The sequence below is a fragment of the Argentina silus genome (assembly GCF_951799395.1).
Source record: "Argentina silus genome assembly, chromosome: 1".
Classification (NCBI taxonomy): Eukaryota; Metazoa; Chordata; class Actinopteri; order Argentiniformes; family Argentinidae; genus Argentina; species Argentina silus.
Window position 1 is genome coordinate 13,460,775 of NC_139655.1, and position 26,161 is coordinate 13,486,935.

Here is a 26,161-nt window from a genome sequence, read left to right on the forward strand (position 1 = left end):
ACACACACTTGAATCTCCTGTTCTGGAGTCACATCTGCCTTTTGTGTACCTGGGTTCACCCCTGCTCAGCAACACACTCATTTCCAATATGGACTCTTGGACAGGCATTGTAGCGTGTAGCATATGTAATCTATTTGAATGTGGAAAAAAACCTACAGTTAAATTCATATTGAATGCATCTGAAACACTGGTTTAGTATGTATCTAATGCAGGACCTTTTAACTATGGCTATGTAAAATGTGCAATATATCCCCCAGATAACCCTTGTGAAATCCCTATGTATTAAATTTGAATAAACGGTGACGTATTAATGATCAACATCATGTGAATAAATAGGCCTTCAGCATGGGGCAGGATAAAGTATAGGGGGGGGATTAACTATTCTAATGTACTTAATTCAGTGAATCCACCGTAAAATACAAAAGAGTGGTGGCAATGTCATTAAACCAATGCAATTTACAGAGGGGTATTAATGTAGGCTACACTCATAATGGTTCTCACGATTTTAGGCACAGAATGTTCCATATTCGAAGAGTCAAACAAGGACACGGCGTCTGAGAAATAATTTAATACGACCTTAAGTATGTAAGAAGTGTCTGAAAGATGGCACCTATACAACAAAGGCGTGCACCCAAATAATTAATCTCGATTCGTGGGTAAAAACGCAATTTAAATGGATGTGTTTATGGATATTTTATTCGATAAAATACAGTAAATGTGTGTATTTGTCTCAGAAATTCCATAGCAATCATCACATTTCCACCTTAAACATTCGACACGCTCTTAAGTCTCATCCAATCAAGAATTTCTCAGATCAGCTGATCTTACTCTGCCATTTTGTCCGGCAGAGAAGCAGTAAGCGAACCTATACATCCAAGACAACCGGAATATCGGAAAGTAGAAGATGTTTGGGGTGTCAAAGATCAGTGGTTACTAAGATTTTGGGCTTTAGACAAAATACACGGAAATAAATATCGCCAATTGTATGGATAAATCGGAGTAAATAGTTGTAATTCAGGTGTTCAGTCCTGGGTTGAGCCTGAGCTGGTGTCTGACAGCGAGCTAGCTGCTTGTACTAGCAGGAACGCTAGCCAGCTGACTGCTGTCTTGTCTGGGTCTCCAACCCTGAAGCGCAATTTAGCAAGCCTCACAAGTTTATTTTCACCCGTCTTCATCGTTATGTGTCGCTGCAAACCAAGGGACAACTCTGCTTTAGGTAGTTAGGTAGTTTAAAACATACATCTAGCTAACTTCCATGTAAGTAAAATCACTCTCAAGACGACGGATCAGCTAATATTGGCTTTACTTGGTAACGTTTGCTCAGTTAAACCGTGATTTAAATTCGGGACACATAACTCGCCAGCGGGCTTAGATCTCGTTAATTGACCATAGGCATCCAGGTTGTTAGCTAGCTATGTTTATTTGTAGCCAGCGAGCTGTCATTTCTGTTTACAAATTGCACAGTGGGACTTGTTCCTGGTTCGAATGCTGTAACGGAAATATTAGCTAACACAAACTAGTTACTGTCATTTGTTAGTTGCCAACGTTGTTTTTTTTACTCTATAGAATACCTTGTTAAAGATAGCTAGTTAGCTAACCGTTAACCAATTTTGCAAATTCAACCAGGCCAAGGACCTAGCTGCAAATTCCTCTCGTAGGTAATCCTGGATTTTAGAACTTTAGCCTGCTATCTTGCTAATTCACTGGTGGTGGTTACCACACAAGTAGCTGAACATTGTAGCAGTAAGACAGACATTTTCCTACGATATCGTGCGGAACGTCAACACTTTTTTTTGTCTCGGAACCAATTGACGTGGCGAGAATTCACGCTCTTGTCAGTATAGTCACGTCAATCACCAACTGGACACAGTCTTGATCTTGCTAGCCTTAGCCGAGTTATTGTGGATTTTAGCTGAGTGAAAACATGTCAGGGCAGTCTATCACGGATCGGATCGCCGCGGCTCAGCACAGCATGACCGGATCAGCGATCAGCAAAGCCGTCTGCAAGGCCACGACACACGAAGTCAGTGGACCCAAAAAGAAACACCTTGATTGTGAGTAGCTAACAGTCGTGCTTCAAACCTGACTTACCCGTACTGTCTTAAGTTATGTGAATGGTGCATTAAGTTATGTGAATGGTGCAATGTGCATTCCGTCACGTTGTAGCTGCCGACGGATGATGAGGTTGCGAATTAATTTGAATGTTCATCTACTGTACTGTCAGTCATGAAGTAATACATGTGTGCGTGATGATTATGCTGTTGCTGCTGCTGATTATTATGCTCATATAGATGTGCTTTACGATGTCCAGCAGCCGTATGAGGACACATCTATGCCCGACCTGTATCCTAGTTGGCTCATTCTCACATGTTTGTCAGTACATTCCAGAGAAGATGTTTTGTCAGTCATAATCAATATTCTCATTGAGACGTTGTTGGTTAATGTTTAAACTATGCAAAGTTTGTAAACCATAGAAAAATACAGTAGATGATTAAAGTTGTGGTCACACACGTGATTTATATATATTACATATAATCAATCACTCATTTCATCATCAATCAAGGTGTTGTCAAGGTGATCATGTTTTATTGTAATCAGGGCACATCTAGGTCTCTGTGTGTCTCCCTGAAATACATAAAGGTTCAATAAAAATAAAAATGTCACATTGACATGCACTATAACTTAAAGACATACCTGATGGGTAATCATCTTGTGCCTAGTGCCTTTTCTAGTGGTCTTCATTGGTCATCAAGGTTGTGATCATTACTTTGATGAGACTAGTGCTGAAGGTCAGCCAGGGTGCATTATTATTGAAACTGAAACCAAGTCACTTAAATGATACAATGGTTGTTTTCCAATGTCCACACTAGAATACCACAGAGAAGACAGGCTTCGTTTTATGGAGGCTACTATGCTAGTGGGGATATTGCAACATAGGCCTACGCAGTACAAAGTGGTAACATAGGCCAACACAGTCTGGCTGGATCTGCATCAGACTACACAGGATAGACACAGGCCCCAGATTGCATGTGCAAAAATGGGTAAAATTGGGGTACAGTTTTTTTTGCTCTACTCAGCACTATTTGCTGAATCAAATTGGGGCCCACAGTGTTACATCTGCTGTGCAGCTGTTAAAATACCTGGAACATAGAGTTAGAATGATGCCCGTTCTACTCATTCTAATTCTATGACCTGGAATGATATCATGGTGTTGTGGCATTAGATGTTCAGACCTTATTATTTGTACCATTATTTGGTTCATAACAGCAGCAGTAGGCTGGCACACCCCCTATCAGCTTGACATTCACGCACCGTTGGTTAAAATAAATGGTGTTTTGAAGCCATTTCATCTCATGATTGGGACTGTCCCCCTCAATTACTCATGGCTTGTGAATCTCCAAGATGTTGATGATGACGTTTCTCCCATTTTAAGTAGGCATATTGCCATGACTACAGTGCAGTTGGTCAGCTGCAGTGTAGGTCTAGACCTAAAGGCTTGTACAGAATCATACTTAGAGATATGTATCACTGGGCTATTACAGCCAAATGTCAGCACGTGGATTACCCTGATATCTTATTTCTCACAGCTGTCTGTGTCTTGTTATTGAAATGGACTGGTAGATATATTTGTTTTCTTCAGATTTTCTATGTCTTGACAGTCGTGTCAGTCTGAATTTGGATCATAGACTTGCTTAATGTCAAAGGTGGAGTTGGTCTTTATTTGCATGTTGCCAACTTGTAGCCTGATGAAGGACTGGCCTGTGTTGTGTATTCAATGCAGCACACCTCTGTTTTAGACTAGTTCAGCTATTATTGTGTAATAGAAGAGGGAAGTGTTGACATTTAGACCAAAGTCTTTCCTAATACCTTTGCAGTGTTGTCATGGCTGCAACAATGCAGAGCAAGAGCAGAGCAACTGGTTTAAACCATGGTTTGAGTTCCACAGGGGTGGTGGTTGTTCCCAATTCTCTCCCTCACAATAGTAATGGTAGGGAACTGGAACTCTAGGGGAGAGTAGAACCCTGAAATGAACGGAAAGTAGTGTGCGTGCGTGCGCGCGTGCGTGCCTGAGAGCGTGCAATGAGGTGCTTTGTCCAAAAAAGGTGTAGACCATGTGTGACTTGGAGCCACAGTGAGGTGTTTTCTATTGCGACACCACAGCACCCTTTATGAAATGAAGAGTAAAGGGCAACCTTGACTTAGATCACTGAATGGGTCTTTATGCATCATGCAGGCCTAGTTGTACACGTAGTAGGAGGGTGGGGGTTATTATGTGTTTAACACCTTAGCTCAGCTGTAGTAGGCCAACACCAATGATGGGAAATATTTGTTCAGGTCCAATTGTGATTTAGATTAATTCAAGGAAAAAGAGATGTTCGGTTAGCATTCTACAGCATATAAGACAACCGTTCTCTGGTGATTTTGTGCTGGCTCTTGTAGAATGTCTGTACTCATGGTTACTGACTTGCCGGTGAGGCAGCACCAGGCTTGTTGTCAAACGTCCTCCGCAAGCTGTACCATTCCTAAACATAGCGGAAAACTCTTCCTGATCCAAGCTAGTATGGTTTAAAAACTGGGTACTGCTGCCTTTCTGTATATGTGTGAAGTGGACTCCAGGCCAAGGTGTGCGTGCGTGGGTGGTGAATGCGTGTGAAAGTATGAGGTGTGTGTGTGTGGGAATGCGTATGAGGGGGGTGTGTGTGTGTGTGTGGAGCATTCAGTGTTCCTGTCCTGCTCACGTGCTCACATTGGGTTATTTTTAGCTGTGTTGGGGCCTTTGGCCGCATTAGATGACTTGTTTTGTACCTTAAACTACCTTCCTTTCCGCCCTCCCTTTCTGACTGGCTGGCTGACTGGCTGCAGCTCGCCTGCACTGGAATCTATGCTGTGACACAGTCTCAGACTGCTGCAAGGCTAGCCCCAGGTAGAAGTTGCTTTTAGGCCTGGATCCAGGATCAGTGTACGCCTCTCCAAATCCTTATGGTCCACATTTGGGGGATGTGATCTGAAACGGATCCTAGATCAGTGTATTTTGGTAAATTCACCCTACTGTTTGGCTCACACTATTGTCCTTAGATAGGGGAATCGTGGTCCAGGACTGAGGTGATCAGTTCTGCTTTGGCTCAGAACCGTCCAGAGCCGAATCAGCAATTTGACGTGTGGGAAAAAAACGAGAACCTTCATTCACAGCATGATGCTATGATTTCATTTCATCATTTCATCATATTAATATTGCATACAGTTCGATTGTTAGGCCTGGATTATAACTACAATGTTAACTCCAGTTCAAAATGAATTTGGCTTCATTACTGGCGTTGTGTCTTTTGTAGAGCCTGACATATATCAGAGCACCGATATTATTGGCCTTCTACAGAAATAACTGTATTGGCACATTCCTCCGATAATGTACATCACCAAAGATGTGTGTCAGCTCATATTCTGAAATTATAGAAAATCAGTGTAATTGGGTTTTTCTAGAACAAAACATATATATATAAAATAAATAAATGAATGAATTACAGTTCCTGTTACTGAAGTGGCTAAATTGAGCAAAGTAACGTCACCTCTTTGGACTGCAGTCAATTAGCACAGTTGCTAACAAATAGGATGTTGACTGAACAAGAGAGTTATTCGCGCAAGGAGTCACACAGGAAGATGCTATTTACCAATCATTTATTTCACCAGTTAACATGGCCAGCTTGTATCCAGGAATTTTATAGTCAGATGTTCTAACTTTTGTCATAAGTAGCTTGCATATGTATTCCAATCAACCTTATCAGCATGGACTTCACAACTGGAATAGATGATGTTCCACAGTATTCCAAAGGCCACCTGCTCCTAAAGGCTTTAGAACAAAGGCACTTCTATAGCCATGTCTGAGCTGGCAGCCGTCATTCTTGAGCTCATTATTTACATACATTTATGTACATTTACATTATGTGGTCCAAAACTTCTGAAAGTTGCACAATAAAGAAAATGCATAACTTTAAATATGAATATCTTTAGAATGTGCAACTTTCAGAAGTAATGGGCCACGTAATGTGAATGTACGTACATTTATGTAAATAATGTGCCCAACAATGACTGCTGCCTAACTCAAAGCCATACAGGCAACATGATAGGTTTAGGTTGGGTGGGTGGGTGGGTGGGGCGGGTTCTGCTGTATTACACACAACAACTATGACCGCAAAATCCCACTGTGCTGTGTGGAATTCTAAAATCCCCATGGTTCTAAATGCCATCATCCCTGTTCCGGCGTCACCATGAGAACAGTAGAGAGAGAGCAGCTAGAAAGCCGCAAAGAGGGAATGAACCCGTCCAGTTCTATTAATAGTCTCTTTGTCGTCTCCCTGCCTCTCTCTCAGGAGGATTTGGGTGGAGGGGAATCCTCTTTAGACTGAACAGACCATAAGTGCGATTGACTGCAGGAGATTACTACAGATGTGCAAGGTGTTACTGCTGTCTCATCTTGCCCGCTGTACTGATGCTCATGTACTAACCTGTGTGTGTTATTGAATGAGAGGGGGTAGATTTAGAATTGCTCTGGTCCCTTTCCTGTTAGACAATAGAAGTGCCACCTGTAACAGCTTCAACGTTGAATCAAGGTCAGTGGGTTGTTCTGTTAAGGTGTAGACAGTGACTGTTGCCTCCAGCACAACCTTGACAACGACCCATGTAGGGCCAAGTGTACCAGGTGTCACGCGACCATGAACAGTGTTGCGTCCTCGCTCATGAGCTCTCACAAGTCTCCAAACCTGCGTCCTCTGTTTTGCCAACATACGTGACCGCCCCCCAAAACACCCTGAACCAGCTACACCCCTGAAAAGCGACCAGTTCAATTGCATGGGTTGGCGGTATTTTGATTTCTGAGGAGGGAGTTAATAACCTTTTAAACCCTGTTGCACAAGTGGTCGTTGCGCAGTCAGGAGGCTGGCAGCTAAGCCAGAGGTGGTCTCTCTCTCTCTCTCTCTCCCTCATCCTGGTTTGACTACCTGGTTTCTCTCTCTCTCTCTCTCTCTCTCTCTCTCTGTCTCGCTCGCTCCCTCTCTCTTGCTCGCTCGCTGTTGGCTGTAGTGTCACTGACAGAGGCTGTAATGAGGTAACAGCCAGGTCGAGCCCTCCGTGCCAGGGGTGGCCCAGTACCCGCCTGGCTGGTCCAGTCCAGAGCCAGAGGTCAAAGGTTAAACAGAACCCTAGAACAATGGAACTCTCACACAGAGGAATACTGACAGAGCTGTCAGCCTGCGGATGGAGGGATGATCTCACCAGTCATTCCCCTCTTTCTCTGCCTCTTGTATCTCTCTCTCCTCCCTCTCCCTCGTATCTCTCTTCCTATCATTACCCAGTAATAAGCTAGTTCTAATTCCTCTGGTGTTCAGTTGTGAGTGTGTGATGTATGAACATGATGGCAATGAACTGAGAGAAGAAGCAGGGATTACTGAAGAACCCAGAGGAATATGTTTTATGCCAAGTCCAACACACACACACACACACACACACACACACTAAGTCTAGCTAGCTGGTGGGTTTGTGCAGTAGCTTTCAGTCTCTCTGAGGCTAGCTGGCCACAGGGGGAGGAGAGAGGGATGAGAGGAGGAGAAGGGAATTGTTCAGCCATGCATCGTCAGGGTTTCTGCAGATTGCCTGGATAAAATGTGATCCGTGCCCCAGAGGAACTGGCCGTTCACACTGTAGCCAGTCAATATCCCCCCTTTCTCCATTTAAGACTACTGACTCTGACTGGCCGGTGATCAATGACGTCCAAATGTGTTCCACTTCGTCTGAAGTCAACACACATCACCTACATTAATGCAGACGCTACACACACATATGCAGACGCTGCACATGCACAGACGTTACACACACGCACAGACGACACACACACAGACTCGACACACAGACACCCAATCCCCACAGACCCAATCGGCTCTTCTCTCAGAGAGAGAGAGAGAGAGAGAGAGAGAACATCAGAAGTTTAATTTGTAACATGCACAGGTACAGAATCCTATGTTTTATTCCATAATAGATAATCTTTATTCCATAAAAAGTCATCTTCATATCACAGTGAATTTTGTATATAAACAATACAGCCTCCAATATGCCTCAGTATGACATTTCAGTGAGTCATACAGGCTAACATCAAGAAAATAGTGTGGATCCATTTCATAATACTGCTGTTTCCTGGCTCATATTGATGCCAGACATGAGAAGGAAATGTCAGAAATGTGTACTGTAGGGATGAGACGGAGAGCTCGGTGCCTATTGATCATGTATCGTGTCTCAGTTAGCATGGGTGCGTGGCTTCTGTACAAAGCCTTGTCTCAGACTCATCTACGTAATAATATCTCTAGCCTAACATGGGACTGTCCTGTTATGGGGGGAGGAAATAGAATGAAATAGAATGAAATAGAATGAAATAGAATGAAATAGAATGGGCAGAATAGACATTGGTCAATGAGATTTACCAGTCTTGCCTGTGTGAAAGACATTTGAGAAATACTGCAAATTCTGTTTTGATGATGATGATGAGCACATGTACAGTATACTTTAAATTCCAAATGGCACACCCAATATGGCTGCCGGATTGAGCATCGGCATGGCAGAGCTTTGCCTTTCCTGGCGTGTCTGTCCTAGTACTACGTAACGCTGTATACAGTACGACTGCGACCAGAGCACTCGTCTAGTCTCTGAGGCTGTGGTGACGTTCCAACATCCACAACATTTACAACACACGGCCAAATGTGTTGCTTCATTCAGAATCTAACACAGGCTTTACACACACACACTGCGCTGGCCTGGCTCAGACATTTTCTTTTTACATGGTCACATGTCCAGCACTGTTTGGTGTATGGGGGAAGAGTATCCAACCAGGCCAATACAGCTCAGCTCAGCTCAGCTCAGCTCAGCTCGGGTTCAGCTCAGAAGTGTAATTCTATTGGAGTCTGTGATTGGCTGGTTTATGGAGGGTTGGGGAGGGTCAGGTGAAAGTAAGAGCTGACAAAGACAAGGTTGCTTCCTGCTGCTCTTACCTTGACCACAGACTCCATGCTGTGGAGAGGATCAGAGGCCCCATGGTTAACATAAGCTCACTACCGACCTAGCCTAATAAAGATTGTTCCTCATTGATAACCTCCATATTAAACTCCGTTGACTCAGTATTGGACCTGAATGCTTTGGGTTTAGGAGGATATGCTATGTTTGTCATTGGCTCTGTGTTAATGTAGTTCTCAGTCCCTTTGTAGTGTGTGTGTGCCCACTAACCATCTTTGTCCATAATATTTGTCCATAATTCCTCTATTTAACTTGCATACAGCCCCTGGTCTCCCGTGTCTGTGAGTCGAGACTGTGTTCCTTGTCCTTAATACCCCTTTTCCTCCCATGGTCTCATCGTGTGTGTGTGTGTGTGTGTGTGTGTGTGTGTGTGTGTGGCACAGACCTGATCCACTGCACCAATGAGATGAACGTGAGTGTGCCCCAGCTGGCCGACACGCTGTTTGAGAGGACGGCCAACAGCAGCTGGGTGGTGGTCTTCAAAGCCCTCATCGCTACACACCACCTCATGATGTACGGCAACGAGGTGAGTGGGACGCACACGCCGTCAACTGACACACACACATCTTTCAGCCTCAGTCCAGCATGACTAGGTCTAGGTTCAGCCTGTTCAGCAGGTCCTCAGGAGCTGGGTGGGTCTGAAGAAGGAACTGCAACTGGATGTCGACAACCCTACGTTTGACCTTTCCTACCCTGTGATGATGTCATAGTTCACTTCATAGAAAGAGGAAGCGGCACTTCTACCAGCCTCCTGATTTGGCGAGCTCAGTGCTTCCAAACATGGGCCTAGAATCAGATAAGGAAACTATAGATACCAGATAGCTATATTGAATGTCACACAGAAGATGTTCCAGGAAGTTTATATCTGCACAGAATGGAACTGATATAAATGCTTGTGGTGGTGTTACTAACATATTTTTCTTCATTGCTGTCCAACCACTGCAAAATCATTAAAAGACAGTTGGCCTTCAACCACAAAATGCCAGCTAGTATTTTGTGGTTGCAGGCCAACTGTCTTTTAATGATTTTGCAGTTGTTGGAAAACAATGACCGATTAAATATGTCAATAATGAAACCACAGGCATACTATAACATTTATTAAAACACCAAAAAAAGCAAACCATTTGAGGGGACCACTCTCTTGTCCCCTCAAAGTTCGTGTCTGCCATCTGAAACGGCATCCCGTGGATATCTATAACATGTAAGCCTATTACATCATCTGTACATCGTCTACAGTCCCTATGTCACTGTAGGTATTTGGTAACCAACCATTCTCTTCAGTTTCCCCTTCCCCTGCCTTAGCCTCTTAAGCCCAGTTTACACAGATTACCGCATTTGTGGGTGGGTTAGTTTTAGTGTGTCTGTCTGTGTACCACTCCTGCGGGTGTTCTGTCCCAGCTCTATCTGCTTAGGTTACTGGGCCTCTCTCCTGGGAGTCTGGATGTCTGCCTGCCGTAGCACCAGACTGTACCGTACCTGTGCAAGGTTACACAGGGAGAGGGAGGGACGGGGGATGAGAGAGAGAGAGAGAGACTCTTATAAAGTGCTGATGGTAAGCACATGCTGCTTGTTCAAAGAGAGAGAGAATGATGGTTAGTGTGTATCATCAGTTGTGTGTATGAGAGAGAGAGATATGTACATGACTCACCCCCCCTCATGTCCCAGATACAGAATGCCCAATTTGACTCAGTGACGTCACTGGAACTGTCGTCAATACACCTCCTCAGGGAGGGAGGGGGAATGGAAGGTATAGATAAGGGGTAGTAGGGGTAAAGAGAGGGGGATGGATAGAAAGGTAAAGACGTGGGGAGGCAGTGAAACGATGGAGAGGGAGGCAGAAACAGAAAGGACGGGGGCTTAGAGAATGAAATGGATGGGAGAGAGGAGAGAAAGTGTGTGATAGAGGGAGGGAGTGAGTGATAGAGGAGGAGAGATGGTGTGAGTGATGGAGAGGGAAACAAGGGCTTTAGGAAAGTGCTGACAGTGAGTGTCGTGTCAGAGGGGAGACAGAGAGCTCTGAGCATCTGATAGAAGAGAGGATGGAGGTGTGTGTGTGTGTGTCTTTCTGTCTGTGTCCAGGGTCACACTGACTCTAATGGGGGTCACCCAGCACAATAATCTGGTGACCTTGCACTGAAAGATACACACATATATAAGCATACCCTGGCAGACTCAAGCACAGCACACATACAGTACAGTGGCTCCAACACACACACACACACACATGGCTCTGCTTTAAACTGTCTCCTGTTGTTGAGTCTGGCAGGGTGTAGACCAGAGGTGTGGTGGGGTGCAGAAATGATGAGTCAAGATGAGGGGAGTGAAGGACAGAGATGGTAGAGCAGGGAGAGACTCTGTGTGTGTGTGTGTGTGGGGGGGGGGGGGGGGGGTGTATCCACAAGGACCTCCTGCAGGGCTGGGCCAGTCTGGAGCCTCTGAGATATGGTGTTTGTGCTTTTAGAGATAAGCAGGGGTCCTTCAACAACTAACCTTGTCCCCAGGCTACTGCTCACAGTGCATATAAGCCTGGAATAACGGTTCAAATCGGGCTTTAGTGGGAGTGAATTTACTGAGTTAAAGTGTTTGTTAGAATCATAGAATCATAGCTCCGAATCAGAAACGTGTGGTGTGCAAGCACTGAGAGGAAGTGATGTGGGAGATTTAGTTTGATGCAAGGTAAAGTCAATAGCTATGTGTCGTCCGACGATCTTTCCATTGGCTTAATGAAGGCCAAGTTTGATGCGTTGGTCCACCAGAACATTTGGGCGGAAGTGTCTGGGAACGAGATATTCAGCAATACACACACACACACACAAGACCACTCTCCTACTATTCCAGGGGCACTTTGTATTTATTTCTGTGTCGTGTTTCCAGATAGATATGTATTGCACTTCATTGAGGGCTTGTGAGATAAGAAATGTACAAGGAGCTATCGTGTTGGCCCTCTCCAGTTTCTCACACTCTTTATCCTGTTAATTCAATGAATACAACATGAAATATCATGCATCACAATGCAAGATACACAGCCCCATATGCACTCTGCGAACAGAGCGACATCTTTCTGCTGATAGAACTTAACTTGTCCTAAACTTAACCTATAGATAGTAGCACTAGCCTTATATGGTCATATCCACATCTCGTGCTCAGAGTCGGACATACTACAAGCTAGCCTAACCCTCTAACACATGATTTAGTCGTCTCATTCTACCACTGTGTACAGCCGAGGGAGAAGACACCTCAAGAGGAAGCCACTTCAGTGGATTGAGATGCAGCCCAGACCTAGAGCAATGAAGTGTATGTTGTAGCTGAACCCTGTCTTGGTGGTAGAATATGCACTGTGCCGCTTGTGTTACTGTTAAACATTCCCCTGAGACACACACGCACACCCTTCTGAGTGCGGTGGAGCTGAATGACTTCTCTTTCACCCGCTGCTGTTTGCATAATGGCTGTGTGTTGGAGCGATGGCTGCACACTGAGGTAATAATTACCTTCATAGAATAGGTGTTCTCACTTCTCCACTGACAAGCTACCTCGTTCTCTCTCTTCCATCCACCCTCTACCCTCCCCCCCTCCGTCCATTCACCTTCCCTTGGGCCAATTCCTGGTAATAGTTAGATAGAAACGGATGGGTTGTGCATGTGTGCGTGCATCCGGAGGAATGGCTTTGTGTAAAGGGTGTATGATGAGAAGTGTGTATGTGTTTAAGAGAAAGAAGTGTGTGTGTGTGTGTGTAGGGGGCGAGTCATGTTGTTTGGCTGCATCATTGACCCGTCATACAGATCCATCCACCAACGCTAGCTGCCACTGTGACAACTGGAGCCCACACACTATTTCTCCTGTCACCTCCTACACACACACACACACACACACACACAAACGCAAACACACAGTCATGATCCCCTCTCTAAATGTGATTGAGGATTGGGGTTTGACATTGAGGGTTGCATAAGAGGACAGCGAGATGACGTAGGAGTCCCCAGAGGACAGATGACAGTGAGAGAGAGAGAGAGAGCACAGGTATGCATGACGGGGTCAGACAGAGAAAGAGCGTCTGCGCAAGAGACACGCCACTTCTCAATGGAATCACGACACAATGCTGTGAATCATCCACAGCTATGTGCGTAGCTACGGTAACGGGTTCAAGTTAAGAGCCAAATCATCCCTATTTCGGTGTAAGGGAATGGTGCTTTGGTTTCTATGGCAACCACAAACTTTCTTTCTTTCTCTCTCGGCTTCCTCTCTCTCTCATTAAGCGACACTCATTTTCTCTCTCAGCACATTCCCTTGTCTCTCTCCTCTGTCAATGTATTCATTTATTTATGTGTTTTGTCTAAGTACCTTAATCAGGATCCTCTGCCAACAGGAACATTTATTCACACACACACACACACAACACAACACAATTTGGCAATTAACAATTAAGTTTAACCATTCTGATTACAGGAGCGTAGCCATGGAAATCTTGAGAGAAAGATCAGTAGGACCTGATATGACAGGTTAGGCTAATCAACTTGTGTGTCGATGTACAGTGCATTCGGAAAGTATTCAGACCCCTTCACCTTTTCCACATTGTTATGTTACAGCCTTATTCTAAAATGGATTAAAAAAAAAATGTCCCCTCATCAATCTACACACAATACCCGATAATGACAACGCCAAAACAGGTTTTTAGAAATGTTTGCTAATTTAAATGAATTAAAAATAGAAAACTGAAATATCACATTTACATAAGTATTCAGACCCTTTACTCAGTTCTTTGTTGAAGCACCTATGGCAGCGATTACAGCCTCAAGTCTTCTTGGGTATGATGCTACAAGCTTGGCACATCTGTATTTGGGGAGTTTCTCCCATTCTTCTCTGCAGATTCTCTCAAGATCTGTCAGGTTGGATGGGGAGCGTCAGTGCACAGCTATTTTCAGGTCTCTCCAGAGATGTTCGATCGGGTTCAAGTCCGGACTCTGGCTGGGCCACTCAAGGACATTCAGAGACTTGTCCTGAAGCGAACTCCTCCGTTGTCATGGCTGTGTGCTTAGGGTCGTTGTAGGTGAACCTTCGCCCCAGTCTGTGGTCCTGAGCGCTCTGGAGCAGGTTTTCATCAAGGATCTCTTTGTACTTTGCTCCGTTCATCTTTCCCTCGATCCTGACTAGTCTCCCAGTCCCTGCCACTGAAAAACATAACCACAGCATGATGCTGCCACCACCATGCTTCACCGTAGGGATGGTATTGGCCAGGTGATGAGCGGTGCCTGGTTCCTCCAGACGTGACGCTTGGCATTTAGGCCAATGAGTTCAATCTCATCAGACCAGAGAATCTTGTTTCTCATGGTCTGAGAGTCCTTTAGGTGCCTTTTGGCAAACTCCAAGCAGGCTGTCATGTGCCTTTTACTGAGGAGTGGCTTCCGTCTGACCACTCTACCATAAAGGCCTGATTGGTGGAGTGCTGCAGAGATGGTTGTCCTTCTGGAAGGTTCTCCCATCTCCACAGAGGAACTCTGGAGCTCTGTCAGAGTGACCATTGGATTCTTGGTCATCTCCCTGACGATGGCCCTTCTCCCCCTATTGCTCAGTTTGGCTGGGCGGCCAGCCCTAGGAAGAGTCCTGGTGGTTCCAGACTTCTTCCAGACTTCATCATCAGTGTCATCCCACCTTTGCTTTAACATGACATGGAACAGAAGGGAGGGCATAGGAAATGTGTCTGGAACACACAGAGGGAGGGAAGGGGAGAGGGATAGAGAGGCTGGACGTTGAGGGAGGGAGGTTAGGGAGATCAGTAGGGGGGAGACTGAGGGTTGAGGGAGAGGTAGAGAGAGGAGTAGGAGTGAGGGTCTGTGGGGAGAGAGAGGTGAGGAAGGGAGTGGGGGAGAGAGGGTTGAGGGAGAGGTAGAGAGCGGAGAGGCTTCTCAGTGAAGAGTAGATATATCAATAATAGATACGGTTTTCCTCTGACACGGTGGAAGGTTATTCTAACATTAATTATTTGCTGGGGCAGGCTGAACCTGTTTCTAAATCTCTCCTTCTATGAACTCAGTTGAAATATCTATCTGCAGTCTATTTCTATCATCTCTCTCTCTCTCTCAGTTTCTGTCTCTATCGGCAATCTGTCTCTATCTGTAGTCTACACAGCTACATTGCTCCTTATGGCAGCTAACTGTGGTATTGAAAGTGTCAATGTCCCAATAGAAAACTCTACTCACACAAACGTTCAAACGTAGTGTTCTTCAGTCCTGGTACAGAGGAGAGCTACAGGCTTTTGTAGCACATACAACTGATTAAACTAATCAAGGGCTTGCCTGATGAGAAGTTCTAAAGATTTCTGAACTAAATTCTATTGGTTCTAAGAATGTTGAATGTACAAGACCTGGCTTAGAATACTGATGTTGTATTAGTTGTCACATGCTTTTGGACGTTGTCGCCCCGGGCCTCCTAAGCCAGCCAGTCTGTCTGTCTTTGTGGTCTCACTGGTGCATATCTGACCAAGGGGTGAATTTTACTCCTGCTGTTGCTGATATGCTGTGTCGGCTTCAACCTCCTCACCTACACACACACACACACGCACGCTGCAGTCTCGCCGGAAATACAGACCAAATGTCCTCAAAAACACCCTCCCACAGAGGTCAAGAAGTTTCAGAGTCTGGAACCTGTGTTCACTTTGCCACTGGCGTAATGCTTACTGTAGCTACCTGCCCCACGCATATGCAGGCACACACACGCATGCATGCACAACTCCCAATCCACAAAGACGATTTTCTCTGCCCTGAAACCTGTTCTCTAAAATTCTCAAGACATGGTTTTTCTCCTCACTTGAGTTGGTCTGTGTCTGTGTCTGTGTCTGTGTCTGTGTCTGTGTCTGTGTCTGTGTCTGTGTCTGTGTCTGTGTCTGTGTCTGTGTCTGCGTGTGTGTGTGTGTCTGCGTGTGTGTGTGTGTGTGTGTGTGTGCTTGCTCACGACAGTGTGGCGGATGCTGGAAGCGTGTCAGCTATCCTAGCGTAGCGTGAATCCCCTGCATTCCGAGGGGCTCTGTCAGTGAGCAGGGTTTGTAATCTCCGGGAGTTTGGGAATGGTGTCTGAATGCTGGGCCAATCGTGTCAGTGCAGAACACTCCTCTTTCCGGGAATTCCCAACCCTGTTTTCCCCATCATTGAGGAGGATGTCCAAGCTACAACATCTCATTCATCCCAGAAAACGCTCATTCCTTCCTTCCCCTCCCCCTTCTGCCCTCGTCCACTCCTCTTCACAGATCTGACAGGGCTGGATAGGTGAAGGCATGTTGGTGGTGAAGGGGTGGAGCGGATAACAACACCATCCCAGTGGCCTTAGATCCATGAATTGGAGTGAACAGATGAAACAAGCTGGTTTAAAACACGTTATGATGACTTGACAGTCTGTTAGTTTGTTTGATCTTATTCATTCCTGTCCTTTTTTCTTTCTCCTCCCCCCAAACCCCCCCGCCCCCCCCCCCCCCTCAGCGTTTTATCCAGTATCTGGCCTCCAGAAACACCCTCTTCAACCTGAACAACTTCTTGGATAAAGGTGCTTTGCAAGGTATCAGACACCCCCCCCACCACACACACACACACCACACTCAACACACTCAACACACGCTCACATGTTTCCTCTCTCCCTTCTTTCTCCCAGGCTATGACATGTCAACCTTCATCCGTCGCTACAGCCGCTACCTGAATGAGAAGGCCATGTCCTACAGGCTGGTGGCTGTGGACTTCACCAAGATGAAGAGAGGGTAGGACACACACACACACACACACACACCCTCGCAACTGATTTTCCCACAGTACTCACAAGCTCGGACGTGAGGTTGACTTAAATCTTTTTAGTTGGAAAAATGTTACCGTGTATGTGTGTGTTTCAGAATTGATGGAGTGATGCGTACCATGAGCATAGAGAAGCTGATCAAGACCCTGCCAATCATCCAGAACCAACTGGACGCACTACTGGACTTTCAGGTACTGTGTGTGTGCGTGCGTGCATGTTGTCCATGGAATGTGTGTCTTAAACAAATCGGAGGGATGTGAGTAAGGTGTGTGGTGGTGATGTTTGATGTTCATAACCGTTCAGTTCCAACCTTTTATATTTAAATAGGCAATGTGAGGCTGACCCTCTGGTTGGTGTCTCTGCATTGTACAAAGGCACTGTTGAAGAGGATGATCTGTGTTTTAGCAATAACAATATTATGTTCCAATACCCAAAATTGAGCGTGTGACGCTCATTTTACCGGAGTGTACAGTGATACTGAGAGAAACGTGTTTCTGAAGGCACCCACGATGCGCGAATTGCCGGGAAATATGTGTCTCGCAAATTTGCACACGCTCACTAATAACATTAGCCATCCCTTTGTTCTCCCCCTCCCCCTCCTCACTCCCCCTCCCCCTCCCCTCTGTGTGTAGGCCAGCCCTAATGAGTTGACTAACGGGGTCATCAACGCTGCCTTCATGCTGCTGTTCAAAGACTCCATACGTCTGTTCGCTGCCTACAACGAGGGTGTCATCAACCTACTGGGTAAGAGACAAGCCTCTGACAGTTTCTTTTTTCTTTTTATTTATTTATTTATTTATTTTTACATTAATTCTCACTTTATACACCATTGAATATGTCCCAAACCAATATCAGATTTGTCCTGATCATGATCACATCCCTGAAGGTAGAGATGGACACTGATCATCTCAGTAGAGAGGCTTCCTCATCACCTTGACTTCCTCTCCTTATCTCCTCCACCTCCTGTCCTGTCTTCATCTGCACCTGTGGCTAAGTGGATGTCTTCTGCCACGTTGCTTTCACCTCTCCCGTGTTGCCATAGCCTTCACTGGTGCAGATGAAGGGGGAGGAAACTAAGAGAGGAGGCCACTGTAGACCATTGAGATGCAAGATCTAGCTAGACTGGAGGAGAAGCAGGTGGTGGTGTGTCCTGTGAGCCTCCGTTTTGAAGAGACTCCAGGGGAGATTGAGGACTTGAAATCACATCCTGTCTGTTTTCCCAAAGACTAGAGCCAGGGCCTCTACTGACAGAACACACTCAGAGTACCCACATCACATTGTGGACTGTGTGGTAAAAACGGTGTTTACAGTGAGGGCTATTGGTTTATTTTGAGATTCTCTGAGTGTGTGTTACTGTCATAGTAAGCACTCAAGCAGTGAGGAGTGTGTACAGGCTAGGTAGTTAAAGTGTGTGTGTGTGTGTGTGTGTGTGTGTGTGTGTGTGTGTGTTTGTGTGTCTGCATAGGCTAGGTAGTTAAATCCTGAGTGTGAATGGTCCAGCTGTCAGACACTTGAGTAGGTTTTGACAGGCTGTCATGTAATTGCTAAGTGTTCTTCTCTATCGCTCTACTCAAATGGTTGCTTTATACATGGTCTCTCTCCCCCCTCTTTCTCCCTCTCTCCCCCCTCTTTCTCCCTCTCTCCCCCCTCTTTCTCCCTCTCTCTCTTCCAGAGAAATATTTTGACATGAAGAAGAACCAGTGTAAAGATGCTCTGGACATCTACAAGAAGTTCCTGTGCAGGATGACCAAGCTGTCTGAGTTCCTCAAAGTGGCCGAGGTACACCACCCCCGTGCCCCTGACCCCAATCACACCCTAAACACCACCCCCGTGCCCCTGACCCCAATCACACCCTAAACACCACCCCTGTGCCCCTGACCCCAATCACACCCTAAACACCACCCCCGCGCCCCTGACCCCTATCACACCCTAAACACCACCCCCGCGCCCCTGACCCCAATCACACCCTAAACACCACCCCCGCGCCCCTGACCCCAATCACACCCCTAAACACCACCCCCGCGCCCCTGACCCCCAATCACACCGTATACACACACGACCCCCCGCGCCCCTGTCCCCAATCACACCCTAAACACCACCGCCCGCGCCCCCCTGTCCCCAATCACATCCTAAACGCTACCACCCCCAATCACACCCTACTCTCCATGTAGTGTTGAGGGCTCATCATTACAGCATAGCGTGCTCTGATGGGGATGAGGGTGTCATTTGGGACATAGACCCAGATCATTATGGGCTGTTTTAGCAGGTGGGGAGCTACTGGAGGATTCGGCAGCTATGTTTCATTTGAAATTGTCGATCCCAGTCTATTTTCTCTCCCAATGTTACTCACAGAAGTAGAAATGATGGGGGCATGCTTGATACCCAGCAACCACCACTGCCCCACATTTAGTTTGCAGACACACACACAGACACACACACACACACACACACACACACACACCCTCCTTAGCACCCCTCTCCAGGAATAACCAGTAAGATGGAGGATGTGGGTTAGGTGCTTTGTTAGGGCACTCTCCCTCCGCTCCCCGCACTCCTCCCTCTCTTCCTGACAATGATGAATACCTGTGTGGCTCTCCTTCGCCCCGTGCCCACCGATCTTCCCTGTTTCTCTCCTCTCCTCTCTCCTTCCCTGTTTCCCTCCAGACGGTCATTAACGTCAGAGTTGTTATCTTGTTTATTCATTTACTCTAATGTATGCTTTGTGTGACCTAGATTAAGCCTAGTCCTGGACTAAAGACCATGTTCAATGGAGAAAGTAGTTTTTATTCTAGCAGAGGACTTTTCTTAATCCGTGTCTTGTAGACTTGTCCCTGATTGTCCAGTTAGTGTCACGTCTTCAGGTCTAGTGTCCAAATCTATCTCTGTTAAACCACCATGGTCACAGTTTCCGTGTGGGTTATGGGCCTATTTAAATGTGCGTCAAATTACTTTTGAATGTTTTTGAGTGTTCAAACCTTACCCTCACAAGTCGCCACACCCTCACGGTCCCTCATTGGTCAGACATACTCAATGTCCAATCATCTTCATCCAATATGTCTTAGTCAGCATGCAATCAAAACCCTGTTTTTTTCTGTTGTTGTTTACGTTGACACTGTCACTGCATGAAGTAATGATTCCTTTGTTTTATATTTTCTTTCTTTTTCCCCGTTGGTGTTTTTTTTTCTTTTTTTTTTTCGTTGGCCTTTTTCTTTTGTTTTTTTGTGACACAGCAAGTTGGAATTGATCAGGGTGACATCCCCGATCTCTCTCAGGTCAGTGTACATTTCATCTCAATCTCTCTCTCTCTCTCTCTCTCTCTCTGTCTCTCTCTCTCCCGCCCTTCCTCTCCATCCCTCTCTTCTACTGGCTACACTCACACACTTTCATCCATCCATCCATTCATCCCTTCATGAATGCATATAGGCATTCTCCAGCCCTCTGGCTCTCTCCCTCTTTCTCTTACACGTTCTCCCGCTCTCTCTCTCTCTCACTCATTCATTCCATTGGACCATGTCACTTTCTCTGACAGATCATGTCCTCTAACTTTGAACTTTACTCCCCACCGCTAGGAAACAATCTCCTATTGGTACATTTGTTTTTATTAGTGCATCTCTGAAGGGTTGTGATTGGCTGAGTAGACATTGTATAGGCCCCAATAGGGCTTCAGTATGTCTCTGTCAGTCTGCTTGTATGAACATCCTTGGCCAATAAGGGGTTAACCTGGCCCAAGGCCTGTGGAATAATTCCTTGGCTTGTGAGTGGGTGGACATTCAGCCAGACTATTCAACTAAGAGCTGCTTCCCAGTGTTCAATAGGTCCTTTCTATCGTTCCTCCACAGACTACTAAAGGATCTTACATTGTAGGTGGTGGGTTACATACAGTCGTGCTGCTTCTGCCCCTGCCCCTGCCCTGCACCCCCCACCCACCCCCTATACTGTACTGCCCTGCACCACCACACATGCTGATTGTGCACAAGTGCTTAGCCAATCAGAGTGCAGTCAATGGCCTTAGTCATGGCGACTGTGACATGATGTTGACTCACCATGGTGCTTGTGCTACTGCCATTGGTTTTGCATGTAACCCTCCCATACGTGCGCACACACACACACACACACACACACACACACACAGCTGCAGAGTGGGAAAGGGTCAGCTATATGAATAGATTACAGCAGTCATGTTCCGTCCACTCCTCCCTGCAGGGCCATGATAAAAGTGTCTCTCATGGAGCTGTGACTTATTCATTTGACCTCTAGATGCCCCCTATCAGATTAATGCACATGCATCATTAAGTCCTAACTGTGACATCAAACTATTTCCCTTTGTCAAAGGCCATCTTGTTTAAACATGCTGTGGGGGGCACACAAGTGCCAATTCAAGAAAATATGAATCCCCCTTTCTTTTCTTTCTCTCTTTTGTTCTCTCTGTTTCTTCCTACTTGGTAAACGATAGCTCACTCCCCTCTGAAGTGTGTTCAATCTTAATAGAAACATCCTTTTCCCCCTCTGTCGGAATGTTTGGGAATATCACAGTTCTGTCAGTGTTCCGGGCTCTCTGTTCTAGCTTCTGTGTTCTGTCTGGGTGGGAATAGAATGCCAGGGTTTCTGATAAGGCCTCCACACTCAAAAGAAGTGTGCTGTAGGACATGGGGTGTCATCTGAGACACAGCCTGGGTAGTCAGTCTGGAGTTGCCAGTTAAACACTTGCCCAGACTGCCGCAGTGGGAAGCTGGCACCCTGGTGTGTCTGCATGCGAGTGTGTGTGTCTGCGCGTGCGGGTGTGTCCGTGTGTGTGGTGCGTGTCGTGCGCCTGAGCTAATATTGACACAGTATAAATGAGCCCACACGGATGTCTGGTTGGGTTGAAAAGCAAGCAGAATAGAAAGATGGTAGCTAGAGAACAATACCCAAAGATCCCCAGCCCCGGAACAGCATGGAAGCTAAAAACAGACCAAGTGCCTTGTGAAGTGTGTGTGTGCGTGTGTGTGTGTGTGTGTGTCTACACATTCCTGTAGAGGTAGTCTTAGATTGAAGGCATTGCCTCTCATGGTTGAAGCAGCAGACGTGCCCGTGCCCTCACAGGACAGGGTACATGTTGGCATGAGAGAAGACTGAGTCTGAAGGGTGCATGTTACCTGGCCTCTCCTCCCTTTCCTCCCTCAGTTGTTCATTCTTCCCCTTCTTTTTTTGACTGTTCTTCTCTTCTCTTTCTCTGTTCTCTGAAGCTTGTTGACTTACTGTGTTTACTGTGTTTTCTAACAGTGTTTGCTCCTTGCATGTAGCCATGGCTATTCTGGGAAGGAAATGCATTGTGTACTGTCCTCTGGTACTAACACCCGTGTGTGCTGTGTGTGTGTGTGTGTGCGCGCTCTGTGTGTGTGCACTGTGTGTGTGCGCGTGTGCTGTATCTGCAAACTGTGTGTGTAAGTACACTGTTTGTGTGTCTGCATACTGTGTTGTGTGTGTCTGTATCCATGTGTCTGTATGCATCTGTGTGAAGGTCTCGCATATGAAAGTGTGAGACAAAGGTGAAAAATGTAATATTTACCAAGTTTCTCATCCCTTCCATATCCTCCCCCCAGGCCCCTAGCAGTCTCCTGGAGGCCTTGGAGCAGCACCTGGCCTCTCTGGAGGGCAAGAAGATCAAGGAGCTGACTGCTGACACCAGGTACTGTGGACTAGGCAGTAGCATAACACTCAGGAGCCCACAGCTAGAATGCAATTCAATTGTACTGTATGCTGTTGAGCAGAGAATAGCGCCTACAGCCTATAGTGATAGTATACAGACAGCAAGGTGTGTAGCCTTTGGTTTCATGCAAACTTCAACATTACAAGACTCACATTCAGTGATGTAATAAGATGCCAGACTCTCAGCAGTGTCTCTCAGACCGTTTGGTCTTCCAGGGGACAGAGTGTGTGACATACAGTCATGTTTACCTCAATATCTGGCTCTCCCCCCCTGCCCTCCCTCCCCTCTGCCCTCTCCTCCCTCCCCCCTCCCCATTTTCTCCCCCTCCCTCCCTTTCTCTCTCTCGCTGTAGAGCGTCCACCCTGTCGAGTGCGGTGTCGTCCCTCTCCAGCACGGGCATGTCGTTCAGCCGCATGGATGAGAAGGAGAGACAGCAGGCCTTGGAGGAGGAGCAGGCCAGGCTGCAGGCCCTCAAGGTGGGGAAGGTGAACACACCATTACACCGCTACACTAAACACCGCTACACAATAGGACACTTGTTACACTGAACAACAATCCACCATTACTCTAAACACCACCACACTATTACACAATATTACACTGTTACACTACACAACAACACACAGTGAAAGACAGTATTATCACATTACTGGGGGAAGCATGGCCAACCCCATTACTGGGGGAAGCATGGCCAACCCCATTGCCACTTTTTCCTTTTCTTTTTTTAGAGATAAAATACACACATACAGAAAATCATGCCCCATTCTTGTTTGCTTGACTGCTGTAAAAGGGAAAGTGGGTTTCTACAGGAGGTGTTGTGGGTTAAAGGTGCAGAGAGTCCAACCGCGGCAGGACTTTGAGCTGCTGCTGCTGTTGTTGTTGCTGCTGCTTATTGATTAGGCTGCTGTGTGTGCATTTGTTGACTTCAGTTTTGGGGTCAGGAAAGGGCAGGGTATCAGGGTATAGTCTAGCTAGCCTTGCAGACAGAGCAGCAGAAAAATGAAAACTCATACTGTTCGTGTTGACATTTAATGCTCTGGCTTTGTGAACGTGCCTTGAAGCATTCTATTAATGGGTTTTAGTCTGCTCCCCAGGCATCTACTAACAGTCAGGAGGAGGAGGTGGGACAGAGCAACTTGGCGTGTGTGTGTGTGTGTGTGTGTGTGTGTGTGTGTGTGTGTGTGTGTGTGTGTGTGTGCGCGTGTGTGTGTGTGTGTGTGTGCAGGGGAACGGATTGTCCTGGCACTGCAGGTGTGTGTGTGTGTGCAGGTGTGTGTGTGTGTGCAGGGGAACGGATTGTCCTGGCACTGCAGGTGTGTGTGTGTGCCCTTGTTCGCCCTAGTCTTGTCAATGATTACCTCTGGTCAGGGAGAGAGTTTTGGGGTGAGGCGGGTCATCCAAACACTAGTCCTGCCGGCTGGCCGCCCTGTTCTCCATATGGGCCAACCAGACAGCAGGCAGAGAGAAGCTACTATGGCTTGTCAATGAGGTTGTGAATAGCCTGGGATTGGACCGGTACACACTGTCGCTGGTCGGCTTTATCAAACAGACAGGCAGCAATCTGCAGACAAGAGTAGGATAGTTACAGCTTGTCAATGCAGATAGCCTGGGATTGGAGTGGTGTATTGTGTCGTTGCAGACAGAGAGAAGCTACAAATGTACAGCTTGTCAATGAGAAGCTACAGCTTGTCAATGTGGGTGAGACTGCTGTTCAGTAGTCTGGGCTGGGCTGGGCTGGGCTGGGCTGGGCTGGCACAGCTGCTCTGCTCGGTCAGACTGTCCCATTTCAACTGGTGTTTGGCCGGTTAGGAAACGTTGTGCGCTAAGAAGTCTGTGTAGCTACCTTGAAAATGGCCAAGTCTTTCTCACTGTGAGCATGGTTTTGTTATGATGTGTACAGAGAGCGAGAGACACGGACACACAGAGAGGGGGAGGGAGGGGGCAAGAGAGAAAGGGAGAGATGTGTGTATGTTCCTGCGGGTGAAGCGCGATAGAGAGAGAGAGAGAGACATACAGGGTGGAGATAAGGTAAGAGATGTGTTTTAACGGTGTGTTTTTGTTACTGTGTGTTATTGCAGGACCAGCGCCTGAAGGAGATTGGCATGCATACCCCTCCCTCTGCCTCCCCCAGCTCCCAGTCCATGGGCAGCGGCAACAACAACCACAGCCACAGCAACCATGGCATGGAGATGTTCACCACCCCGGTCTCCACCCCCTCCACCAACAGGTACCTAGCCTTATCACACTCCTAACCATACTAGTATGGTACTACATCAATGAAACAGTACAACTACAACCACAGTAGTAGCCAGGGTATGTTCACCACCCTGGCCCCCACCAACATCTACACTCACAACGTATATTGGTGAAACCAATAAGTACACAAATACCATCAAATAAAAGCTGATAATCTCTACTTTAACTTCACAAGAAGAAGATAGTGCTTCACTGTCCCATTTCTTACGCAGGGCACTACACTACACAATACACTCACTGAGCACTTTATTAGGAACACTATTCTAATACTGGGTAGGGCCTCCCTTTGCTCTCAAAACAGCCTAAAATCTTCGTGCCATTGATTCCACAAAATGTTGGAAACATTCCTTTGAGATTCTGGTCCATGATGACATGATTGCGTCACGCAATTCCTGCAGATTTTTCAGGTGCACTTTCAAGCTGTGTATGTCCCGTTCTACCACATCCCAAAGGTGTTTTATTGGATTCAGATCCGGTGACTGGGAAGGCCACTGAAGAACACTGAACTCATTGTCTTGTTCATGAAACCAGTTTGAGACGACCTTTGCTTTGTGACATGGTGAATTATCATGCTGGAAGTGGCCATTAGAAGATGGGTAAATTGTGGCCATGAAGAGATGCACATGGTCAGCAACAATACCCAAATAGGCTGTGGGATTCAAGTGATGATTGATTGGTATTAACGGGCCCAAAGTGTGCCAAGAAAACATTCCCCACACCATTACACCACCTCCACCATGAGAAGGTGTACAGGTGTTCCTAATGAAGTGCTCAGTGAGTGTATATATCTATTCAACTGGTCAGCTACATATAGCCTCTGTTCCCTGATACTCCACGGCTTATGTCTTGGATCAAATCCCTGCTCCATGTAATGACATTTCAGCTCGATTAGAAACTTTATTTGCGTAGCTCGTCTTGTACTGCAGTCTGAATAGGAGCAAATCAAATGGATAGTGCAGATTTAATTATCTTGACGAGAGGAAAGAACATCAGTAGTCTTTGGTATTTGTTTTTCATCGCTCATCTTCTGTCAGACGTCAGTGCTGCTCTTTTCAGAGATACAAGAGAATGTTAGAGTTTGATTGAATTTAATACACCACCTCCTTTGATTTGATTTGATTGTAGATTTGTGTTTGAGCTTGTTATGGATTTGTATGTTATGTGTTGCTAATACCCCCCCCCCCCCCATTCCCCCACTCCATATCCCCTCTCTCTCCCCATTTCTTCCTCCCCATCTCTCCATCCCTCTCTGTCTCTCTCTCTCCAGCATGCCAAACCTCAACAGTGATCTGTTTGACCTGCAGCCTGCCTTCATTCCAGCGGTCCAGAGCACTCCCTCCATCTCCACTGCCAACAGTGCCTGGGGAGGTAGGGACACACACACACACACACACA

The 26,161-nt window shown here is 46.4% G+C and overlaps 1 protein-coding gene across 2 annotated transcripts in view; it reads left to right on the forward strand.

Annotated features, from left to right (window-relative positions):
• Positions 1 to 870: 870 nt before the first annotated feature.
• Positions 871 to 26,161, forward strand: part of LOC310809906 (phosphatidylinositol-binding clathrin assembly protein) — a 34,651-nt gene continuing 9,360 nt past the window's right edge. The window contains exons 1-12 of one of the 2 annotated variants that reach the window (XM_083677426.1): positions 871 to 2,054; positions 9,435 to 9,577; positions 16,518 to 16,593; positions 16,687 to 16,789; positions 16,919 to 17,012; positions 17,454 to 17,565; positions 18,494 to 18,600; positions 20,052 to 20,093; positions 22,404 to 22,489; positions 22,863 to 22,995; positions 24,589 to 24,737; positions 26,034 to 26,134. In XM_083677426.1, the coding sequence (XP_083533552.1) occupies positions 1,925 to 2,054; positions 9,435 to 9,577; positions 16,518 to 16,593; positions 16,687 to 16,789; positions 16,919 to 17,012; positions 17,454 to 17,565; positions 18,494 to 18,600; positions 20,052 to 20,093; positions 22,404 to 22,489; positions 22,863 to 22,995; positions 24,589 to 24,737; positions 26,034 to 26,134 (1,276 nt within the window). In that variant the 5' untranslated portion in view covers positions 871 to 1,924. The remainder of the gene's footprint in view (positions 2,055 to 9,434; positions 9,578 to 16,517; positions 16,594 to 16,686; positions 16,790 to 16,918; positions 17,013 to 17,453; positions 17,566 to 18,493; positions 18,601 to 20,051; positions 20,094 to 22,403; positions 22,490 to 22,862; positions 22,996 to 24,588; positions 24,738 to 26,033; positions 26,135 to 26,161) is intronic. The other variant, XM_083677427.1, reaches the window with a different exon arrangement.